Source organism: Prionailurus viverrinus, chromosome B2 (genome assembly GCF_022837055.1).
Source record: "Prionailurus viverrinus isolate Anna chromosome B2, UM_Priviv_1.0, whole genome shotgun sequence".
NCBI lineage: Eukaryota > Metazoa > Chordata > Mammalia > Carnivora > Felidae > Prionailurus > Prionailurus viverrinus.
The window spans coordinates 140,483,591-140,494,688 of NC_062565.1; the positions used below are offsets into that span (position 1 = coordinate 140,483,591).

The 11,098-nt window shown below is 42.8% G+C and overlaps 1 protein-coding gene across 1 annotated transcript in view; it reads right to left on the reverse strand.

Moving 5' to 3' along the window:
- Positions 1–10,527, reverse strand: part of NOX3 (NADPH oxidase 3) — a 61,208-nt gene extending 50,681 nt beyond the window's left edge. Inside the window, exons 1-4 of the mRNA XM_047860202.1 lie at positions 10,483–10,527; positions 9,757–9,852; positions 9,542–9,652; positions 8,414–8,498 (exon numbers count right to left, since the gene is read on the reverse strand). Coding sequence (XP_047716158.1) covers positions 8,414–8,498; positions 9,542–9,652; positions 9,757–9,852; positions 10,483–10,527 — 337 coding nt within the window. The remainder of the gene's footprint in view (positions 1–8,413; positions 8,499–9,541; positions 9,653–9,756; positions 9,853–10,482) is intronic.
- Between the last annotated feature and the right edge of the window lie 571 nt (positions 10,528–11,098).

The following is an 11,098-nucleotide window of genomic DNA, read 5'->3' on the forward strand; positions in this document are numbered from 1 at the left end:
ATGTGTGCATATGACATCTATGATAGATTCCAGGGAAGAGTTTTTGTTCGCTTTCAGACATTATATTTTCTATTCTTCCTTTATACATTTTAGCATATATGTATATGTACTCCTACACATACGCATATACACAATATATTTGCATGTGTTATTCCTAGAGGATCAAAATAAACTGGTATTTATAGAACTAATCCTCTCTGTGTACTCTTCAGAAGAAAACTCGGTTTTCTAATTCTGAGAATTTGTGATGTTTAAATTTTAAATGAAGAGAACAAGCTTGGGAACACAGCATCATTTAGCCCGAGGAGACTGTGCTCAATGCCGCTCTTCCCTGTCTTGTGAAATCTGGGGGGAAGCTAGCAGTCACAACATCCAGACGAGGATCTCCTGATGCTTTCCCTACAAATGGAAGCCCTACTGGGTGACCTGCTGATACCAGCCAATGGGATCAGACTCAAGTGTGAAATGAGAATTCATCACCCAGGGTGTAGATAGCTTCCCAGTTGCTACCTTGCCCCCCCACCCCCGAACCCCCGTCCACCATGCAAAATAGAATTGGCTAATATATTATATAGTCTCCACACATTGTATGCAAATTCTGGAATCTTTCGTGACTACCCATGGTGGGTTGAGGTGTGGGGGAGTGAAGGAGAAAGGAACAGCAGAAACTTCGGAGAATATTGGTAGCATGTTGGTCTCTGTGGTTGTAGCAGCAGATTTCTTTAGAAATACCAACAGATATTTAGCTTTTCTCCCTGCCCCCTGAATTTCTTCGATCAGAGCCATTCCCTTCTCTGGGCTGCAAAGTTGTATTCATGCTTTAAGACCCAACCCAAAAGTTGTTTTCTATGAAATTGCTCGTCAGGTCCACAGGCACCAATGATACCTTGACTATAACACTTCCCAGGAATTATTGTTATGAATATTTATTTACATCTATGTTGCCCCACGGACCTGACGCCTCAAGGCTTATTCATCTCGAAACATCAACACTGGGCACGTTGCTTACTACCAGTATGTACTTAATAAGGATTTGCGGAGTGATAATGAGCTAGAAAGAGAGAAAGGGTCAGGAGGTTGTCTGCCGATGCGGATGGGGTAGTGCTAATACCTGTATTGTGAACATTTTCCTGCAGCCTTCACGTCAGAACTCAATTTGAACACGCTTTTGGCTGAAGTTCATCTAAGAAGGCAAAGCACATGATCGTATTTCTGAGTCAATGATGTTGACTCTCTCCTTATGGGTTTTGTGAGAGTGGCACCCAAAAGGCATTGTGTTTCTTCCTTGTGTTCCATTTGTCACTATATGTGGTGTGTCTGTGAAGGAGCCGCCTTGTTTAGTCTCAGCATCCACGAAGCTAGAAAGTTTGTCTAGTAACCATCTCTTCCAATATGCTCAAGATGAAATGGAAACTAGTTGCTAAATTGAACACAAACATGTTCAGCAGTATTCCTAATTGCTGTTTTCTGGTAGTTATCTTAAAGTTTAAAAAAAGCAATAGGTAAGACTTCTCATGGCTAGCAGATATTGAATACTTAGTATACTTCAAACACCATTATAAATGCTTATGCGTATTACCTCATTTAATCCTCAGGTATCAGTTTTATTGCCATTTTACAGACCAGTATTCAAGAAGTTCAGGCAGTTGTAGACCATTAACGGCAAAGGTGGGATAAAACCCTGTTTGCCTGAATCGGGGGCCCATTAAATTTTTTTTCTTTTTTTATATATATATTTTTTAACGTTGATTTATTTTTGAGACAGGGAGAGACAGCACGAACAGGGGAGGGTCAGAGAGAGAGAGGGAGACACAGAATCTGAAACAGGCTCCAGGCTCTGAGCTGTCAGCACAGAGCGCCACGTGGGGCTCGAACTCACAGACCGCGAGATCATGACCTGAGCCGAAGTCGGATGCTTAACCGACTGAGCCACCCAAGCGCCCCTCTTTTTTTTTTTTTTTTAACAGAGCCCACGAGCAGGGAGAGGGGCACAGGGAGAGAGGGAGTATCGTAAGGAGGCTGCACACTCAGTGTGGAGCCCGACTCGGGGCTCAATCCCACAACCCTGGGATCATGACCTGAGCCAAAATCAAGAGTCAGATGCTCAACCAACTGAGCCACCCAGGTGCCCCAGAGCTCAATCTTTGACCTTTAAGTTATATTGTTTCTTTTCACTGATTCATAATTGTTATACTTTATTGTTCACTGAAAACTAATTTCTCCTGCGGGCTTAGCTAAAGCTCTTTGAATGGTTCACTTGGTGTCTTTAATCTAGAGTCAACTGGCTCATAAGAATAATCACAACCTTTGGAGTTCTCCTTGCAGGTGGGTGGAAAATCTCCTTCACCTCTCTGCCCTTTACCCTCTGCCCCTGGCTGTCCTCAGTTCTCCTCCGTGGACTAAAGCACACCAGAGAGGAGCTGTCCCCACTTTACAGAAGTAGATACTGAGCTTCAAGCCAAATTAAGTGACAACACTTACAATTCCATAATCCACATGTGACAGTCAGAAGGGAAACACAGGATAGCTCCTGTGTCTTTTATATTCTGCATTCTATAACATCCTTCTCCTGGGTAAGAAGTTGTTGATCACAATCTATTTTCTATTAGATTGATTTCCACGTGAGAATTCGACACTGTTAAACTAAATTTAAGTACACTTATTGAATAAGCAAAGATATTGAACTAGTTATGTACTCTTATTGCCAGGTCTCCCATAACAGAGCTGAAGAAACTAATGAAATAGTATGAGAAAACTCAAGATGCTTTTTAAGAGGTAGCTCCTGAGGGAATATGTTGAAAACTACTCTTTCTAGCTTTTTTTTGTTTTGTTTTCATGTACTTTAAAATTCATGTCTTAAATGCTCCTTTGCTCTAACTACCTCCATTTCGTTTTTCTTTTTACACGTAGAAGATAAAAAGTAGAATATCTTATTTTATTTATCCCAGGAATTCTCAGAGGGCAAACTACCCGTGCCACTTGGTTTGTCCGAACATTTTATTTCCTCTTAGGTCTGACCCTAATTTTACTGTGGTCTTGGCTGGGAACTTAAGGTATCCCACTTACCAACTCCATGGCTGCTGGGGCTGGGTAGGTAACCCAGGAGATACTGACTTTGCTGTGTTTTTTTCCAGACATTGTATGTTCTATTTTCTAGTCTTCCCTTTACACACCTCAGTTATCTTAATGTGGGTAGTCATGTCATCTGCTGGTTGCTTCCAGGATGTGATCAAATAGTGATATGGTTCGATTTTCCCCTCTCTTACTCATCAGAACCCTGCCATGTTACTAGATTGGCTACTCAAACTAGATTTGCTACAGCCAGAGGGACACGAGAAGGCTGCCTCTCAGTTACTTCATTTATTTCAGCCTGCTGTCTTATCTGTACAATGGGTGCATTGATTGAAACCAGGCAATATCTCGGCTTCCCACCAGCTCTCTGGCTCCCGCGTCTCCTTCGAAGTTGACTGGGACCATTTATCATCCCTAAGGGATCTGTAGTCCAACGTGAAAGCCATGCAAACACGAAACGCATGTTTTAATAATTTTTCAAAATCAACACTGGCTTAAAGGGGCTCTTTAAGTTTTGTGGCACATTTGATACCATCAGTTATGCAGGTGTGCTCACCCTGGCCCCTCTGAGGACTTTCTGCTGAGCTCATGGGAGAGCCTAAGACACACATTTCCAGAATCCGCCCAAATGCCAGGCTAACAGATGCTGTCACCGGGTCTTTCCACAATCCTATTTTCTCACCAAAGTACTTCTACAGTTAAAAGAGAGCAGTGGTCTTGGACAAGCCACAAAATGCACATTTAATTGGTGTGTGGACTTCTGAGTTCAAATAAGGAGCTTTCATTGAAGAATGAACAAAAAAAAAATCATAAAGGCTACAATTAGAGCCAGTTGCCCTGAGAAAGTTTCTTTTCCTTCTTTCTTTCCTTCTTTTCATTTTTTGGGAGATCAAAGGAAGCATAATTGAGGGAGAATCTTGGAAGGGCGGTCAGTTCTTGCTATCTTTCTGCCTGCCTGTCAGTGATAACAGTCATTTTGGAGTTAGTCACCTCCTAATTAAGCAGCCTTCGGAAATAAGGACCCAGGGACAAATCCTGGCTGTGCTTTACCAGCCAGAACCTGGCCCCCCAAACTTTCAAGCTTGTGGACTGATTTCTGCAGGACTACATAGGTTCCGGCACCCCGTGCATGCTACTCATTTAAATCATGTTAGACAGGGGGCACCTGGGTGGCTCAGTCAGTTAAGCTTCCGACTTCAGCGCAGGTCACGATCTCACAGTTCGTGAGTTCGAGCCCCGCATCGGGCTTTCTGCTGTCAGGGTGGAGCCCGCTACGGATCCTCTGTCCCCCTCTCCCTCTGGCACCTCTTATGTTTATTGAGGTTTGTAAACTAATTTTAGCAGCTCATCAGGAGCCGCCCGTGGGTAATTGCACACGCCTAGCGCCTACTGGATGTATGCCGCCTGGGTCAGTATTTACACCCCCCCTTTGAAGGAAGCTCAGGCTCACAGTACTACTGTTCAGCTGGAAGGATCTCCAAGGTCTGCTGTGGACCGCAGAGTCCAAAAAGATCCACGTTAATAAGAACGAAGAGGCTGTGATACTGGGATTTTTATACCACTGGGGTTACAGGTCCCTGAAAATGATTTATTAGCGGTGGGAGAATTGCTCCGGCAGCTCTTATCATAGGCAGGCGAGCGGGAAGGCAGGAAGCCAAAAGAAGGGTTCCTGTCACCGCGTTTTCCGTGATGCCCTTGATTATAGATAGTTTGCCTCTCCCCTCCTCCTCCCCAGCCTCCTTCCAGCAGCCTCTAATTACATCCTTTAATGATTTGACCAGTTAAAGCCTGCAGTTCAGCTTACAGAAGAACGGGTGAGAAATTAGGGGCTGGCATGCAAACTTCGATGTGGATGCACTTCTTCCAAGGTTACACACCTCTATTAAGCCAGTCGGCTATTTGAAAAGCAGCATAATGGGCGATGCTAATAAAATAAGCACGGGGACATTTTCAGCTGTTCCCAAGTGAATACGGCAGAAGGACAAAATGTGAAAAGCACAGGGATATCTACGAAACCAGGGCTTAGCATGGTTTTTTTTTTTTTTTTTTTTTTCCCTTCTAAAAGCGCAGTTGCCAGCCGCATTTCTTAGTGCGAAATGTAATAATTGCTATGTCAGGGCTTGGGAGAAGCAGAGAGCTTTCTTCCCACCCTCCTGCCTTTGCCGGGGATGGAGACAGCCCCGCGCTGCTGGTTGCCATGGCGGTGGGGGACGAGCCCTTGGCTCTCAGAAGCAGTCTGACCCTGCCGGGGAGTCCCGGGGGGCTGGGGAGCCCCGCAAGGCAGTGGGGGTTCAAGCAGAAGAGGGCCCGAGGGGATACTTCCTTCTCTCCAGGGATTTGTGAGGGCAGGAGGGAGAAAGAGAGTCCCGATTCTTCTGGTTGCGGCAGAATGTGAATTTATCTGGGCCCAGCCTACCGGCATCATTTTGAATCTCTTCCCGGCCCACACGCTGTGCTTCCTCCACCCCAGCTGCTGCTGGGTCCTTGAGCCTCTGCACTGTCGCGGCTTGTACCTTTCTCACAAATCCCCCTCCTCCCTTTTGCCTGCTGGCCGACTGCAACTCATCCTCGGGTCTGACCCAACTTGGTGGGGACCTATTACGTGCCAGGGGCCGGGAAAGCCGAGACGCAGAAGACACATCTCAGCCCCCCAGGCCGTCGGAGTCTGAGAAATTTTCCTAGGTGGCAGGGAGGCATCACTGAGGTCTGCAGGAAAGGTGGCCCAGAGGGAGGCAGGCCGGGTGAGGAGGCCCGGATATGGCAACGTCTTCGCCATTGAGGGAGGAAAGGAAGAGCATTTAACAGGGACAAAGGCACCCACCACTCAGGGACCCAGTGGCTGTGTATTGCCAATGGGGAGAAGTGAGGGGGGTGTGGAGAGAAAGGAGAGAGGAGGAGGAGGCAGCGCTCACTGAAGGGAGCATGCGGGCCATCCTACCCTTGGGTTTGACTCTCTGTGCAAGAGTGGCCAGTGTATGACCTTGTAGTGGGTAGGTTTCCAAGAGGGCCTACCTGGCAACCAGTCTGCACATCTCCTGATGGATCGATTGTGTTATTGTTCTTTTAATTCCAGCGAGGAAAGGGCACACAAAAACTTAGATCACAGGACCAGTCAGCAGCAGGGGTATGAAATAATGTGGTCATCTGATTCCAGTCAACTGCTCCCCTTGCTAAATTACACTCCATTCTTGGGGCCCCGGGTGGCTCAGCCGGTTAAGCGTCTGACCGCGGCTCAGGTCACGATCTCACGGTTTGTGAGTTCGAGCCCCGCATCGGGCTCTGGGCTGACAGCTTGGAGCCTGGAGCCTGCTTCACATTCTGTGTCTCCCTCTCTCTCTCTGCCCCTCCCCTGCTCACACTCTGTCTCTCCCACAAATAAATAAACATTAAAAAATTAAAAAAAATAAATTATACTCCATTCTGAAAACAATACTGACTATACTCGTTTCAGGTTACAGCTTCTCTTAGTGTATCTTGAACACGGGAGATATTCGACATACATCACTGATGCATCTATTCTACTGATACCTGATTACATGGAAAGAAATATACATACCCAAAGGTTTAAGGCGAGAACTATTGCATAACATATTTTCTTTTATTTTTTGCTTCCTTTTCTGATGTGTTTTGATGCTGTAGGTTTTTTGGTTCCTTCTCTCTTTCTCTTAGAGTCCAGTTCTGCCTTAAACCTCTTGCGTAGTGATAATATTCTTCCGGCCATTTTACTGTGTTTTATCTCCTCTTTTAATGCAGGGATTAAATATTCTTAAGATTATATGTGTATATTTAAGTTTATTCATTTATTTTGAGAGCGAGAGAGAGCAAGCAGGGGAGGAGCAAAGGGAGAGGGAAAGAGAGAATCCCAAGCAGGCTCTACGCTGTCAGCACACAGCCTGATGCGGGGCTTGAACTCACAAACCCTAAGATCATGACCTGAGCTGAAATCAAGACTCAAGTGCTTAACTGACTGAGCCACCCAGGCACCCCAATATTCTTAGGAATATTTTAAAGGAAGACTTCCCAATTTTAAAGGAAGCCTTGAGAATCCTTGAATTCTTTCTCTGAAGAGCCTTGCAAGGAACAATCTGGACTCCACTCTGACACCACCCATGACAGGGAACTCTGTATTCTCAGGGACGCTCATTCTAATTTTAGATAATTTGGAAGGTCCGGAAGACTTCCATGTCTGAGCTGAAATCTGCTTCCCTGAGTCTTCATTCCTTAATGTGTCAACTCATTTGTCGGGGGTTTTTGACCCCTCTCTGGACTCAGCCCTATGGTAGCCTTGGGACATAAAGACGCATTAACTTGTTTTTTTTGCTCTCCTTCCCTTGCCTGGTTTCTCTCTAGGACACAATGTCTTTTTACCCTTATTTCTTAACAAACCACAAAGACCTTTCGCAGATGTTCCCCGGGTTGGTTTAATCTGGCACCAAAGACAATGGATGGGGAAATCTCCCCACAACCTCTCCGCACCCCCGAAGTTGTGTTAATTGGCGCTCGGGCACTGTCTGTCATGTCTTGTTGCTTAATTAAATCCACGTTTGTGTTGAGTGTTCTTTTTACTCTGCTATTTTTTATGCATGAGAGGATGAAAACAAATGAGGAAAACATTTTATAGTTAAATTAGTTTGAGAGAAACAGTCCTGAACCATAACTCTTAATTGTGCAGATAGCCTTTTATTTCAGTGTGTTTGTCGTCCAACAAAACCACAAACGAGTCGGTTATCACTCGGCTTCTTTTCTTCCTCACCGGGGTTTAACCCTGGCCTTGGAGGCTAATTTTTATTGCCTTTCTCTTGAATTCTCTTGTTTTCCTATTCAAGAAATAACAATAACACTTTATATCCTGTAAAGCTTCATATCTTTTCAAGGTCCCTTTATATCCACTAGCTCAATGCTATTCAGAACCTTATTCACTTGATCTTGCTTTTCTCTTTGCTTTTACTGCCTATGATACCATTTGACATTTTGCTATGACTGTGAATGAGTTTTTGAGTACAGGTCAGTTTTCTTTCCAGTGTGGATTATATTGAAGAGCACAGTATTCATTTTGCAAGCAGGTACTTATTGTTGTATTATCAACAAGCTTAATTCTTTACAAATGAAAATGAAGTTTCATAAACTTTTCCTTGCCAAATCGAAGGCTTGGTAGGGAAAACTGCGCGAGTATAAACTAGAAATCAAAAAATCCTTTTATGTAAGTTTTATTGGTCAAATGGAATGCAAAGATTTATTTAAGGGTGAGCCTTTGGCGGAGGGGGAAATTAAAACAAAGCTATCAAGTTAAGCATTAGGTTTGGTAACATCCACTGGGCAAAGAAGAATAAGAAACACTTACTTGCGTTAATGGCTATCCCATAGGCGACCAGTTTGTGGAATTTGAGGTTTTTGTCTAATTGCCTCCTCCACGGTCCTCTGCAGCACTAGAGTGACATAAAGTAAAAGTCTCATTTTAAGGAAAAATCATAGCGATGACAGCATCCTGAGTGGTAAGAGAGCAGGACTCAGGCTCTGCCTCTAAATTCCTGAAGGTGGGGCTATGGGGTACAGAAGGTAGCGGCCATGAATCAGCCCAAAGGACAAACCAGATGGTTATTACTGGCTTTGCTGAAATTTCAAGTCAGTAAAGTGAGTAAGTAAGTATAGTTCCCTGGCTATAAGTCAAAATTCTAGAATAAACCTGCTAATATGCATGCGGCCACTAGTTTACAAAATGAAGATGGAAACCAACATCCTCATAGATGTGGTTTAAGTAGTCTATAAAGTATTCCTTATGACACAAAGAAAGGCATTACGTTCAGCTATATCTAAATATTCATAAAATTACGATGATGATTGTATAATCATTTCATCTAGTCAGAGTTATTGAAATTCTCATTTTTCTGTACAGTGCATTACGCTGTTTAGCAGGAAACACAGTATCCAAAACAGTGAAGCTAATATAATTAGGAAATTATTAAATCTACATACGAAATTCTGTGTACTGTGATTTAAGTACTAGATTTAAGTCCCATTAAATCTACCTACGAAATTCTGTGTACCATGATTGTGTATTCCTGGGCCGAGAGCTCAGAGAGATGTGTCCTTAGTGGCATTTGACTCCACTGCTCATTTGGTTCCTTTCAATTAGAAATCGTGGTAGTTCAAACTGTTATAATACATCCGTCTTAGTGAGTCAGGTCAATTTTATCAGCCATCTTTTTCTGACGGAGCAAATGTTTCGGAGAAAGGCTGAGCAAAGACTCCAATGTCAAGCAGAGAGTGAATGGCAAGAACGAAAGTCACATCAAATGTACAGACTTCTGAGTTTTGGTTTTTGCCATTGGGTCCTCTCTTACGAAGAAACAAACTTCAGTCCCCACGTGAATTATCAGGACTTTCACAGTAAAGTACATCTTTGTCTTTCATGGCACTTACACCGGTAAATCACAACAACTGAAATTATTTTAAGTAGTTTAGTACTTACAGTACTTGTCCCTCTCATGAATGAAATAAGGTTTCGACTGATCGGTAAGAGAATTAGCATGCAGTTAAAATTGAGGCACACCGCAGACGCTCGCGCCCAGGCCAGTGTTGACTGTCCACATAGAAAGACACAAGAGAGATGCAGTGAGAGTAAGGACGCTGGGGAAGATGGAATGTTTTCCGAAACGATAATGTGTAGTCCCCAGCTCTACTTACGCCCAGAATAACTCGTGTGTAAAGGAAAGACTCTTCCTCTTCATACCAAGAGAATGTGTCGATAAACAGATATAAATTCACTCCCAGCCACGAGAGCTAGTGTTGAATGAAAAGAGACCAATCAATACTATCTTCAATCTTTTCTTCCGTTCAAAATCACTTGGGGTTCTTCTTTTAAAGGGTGAATGAAGAGCTTCTCAATATTAATCAGACTTACTCTATACTTATTTCCCATATATTCGTTTTAACAGTTGATTACAATAGTAACAAATTGTTAACTTTATAAAGAAACTTCTAAACACATACGGGTATATTTAAGGCATTTAATGAAAATTACAAAGCCTTCCTAATCAACATTGCTCTAATGTTTTAAGTCAATGATGGCAAAAGGAGGAAATCTTTAAAAACAACTCAGAAAGTACTCCAGAAAAATTCCAATTTCATAGTCTAATTCAAAGACTTCATTTGATTTAAGAAACGGTTCATACATTATGCAAAAACTAACTACTTGACTTCAAAAATAATTAAAAATGAACTCAATCGAAAAACAACTTTACATGATTCTGTAAGGGTAAATTAAATATATCTACTGAATGTTTTCTAACAAGGTTTAGTCTTTTACCAAAGTAATACTTCAAGCTATTTAGCATTCCTATACAATTATCTTAAAAATCAAAGACTAGTTCATATATATATTTTAACTTGAATAACAAAAATGATACTTACTCCTAATAGGATGGAGAGACTTTCATTCAAAATCCAGAACGCCATCACGACAGCTTTGCTCTTTTGCTGTCAGCAAATTATTTCTTTCATTCACCTGAGCCTGGATGTTGTATCCCGAGTAAGGGCTTCCCTGGTAGACTATTTTGTCTTTTTGTCTTAGGAAGCACCTAGTGGGAGCTGCTCTCGAGGAATTTCTAATTAAGGACTTCTTGCCAAAGGCACATCATCAGGCTGACATGCCTCCTGACCTGGGTGAATACAAGGCAAGTCTCTGTCTAATGATTCTCTTCCTCAAAGATTTCATAAGAAAAGAAAGCTCGTTTTATGAAATTATCCTCATGTACTTTATACCCCATTCATTTTCTACATGATTGCAGCCAATACGATAATGAGTCTTTATGTAAATTTGAGAAATAACCTCATTGCCAAGGGTTGGATACAGCAAAACACTTCACTTGAACTTTCTCTATTTTGTTTTCCCTACTTTGCTTCTTCCCCCCGCCCTCTGAAAAAAAATTCCCTTATAGAAGATAGAGAATGGTGGGAAACAAATACAAATTAAAGAGTCTTTCAGAAGATGGAGAAGAAAAGAGAAAAGATCTTTGGGGGTGACTGT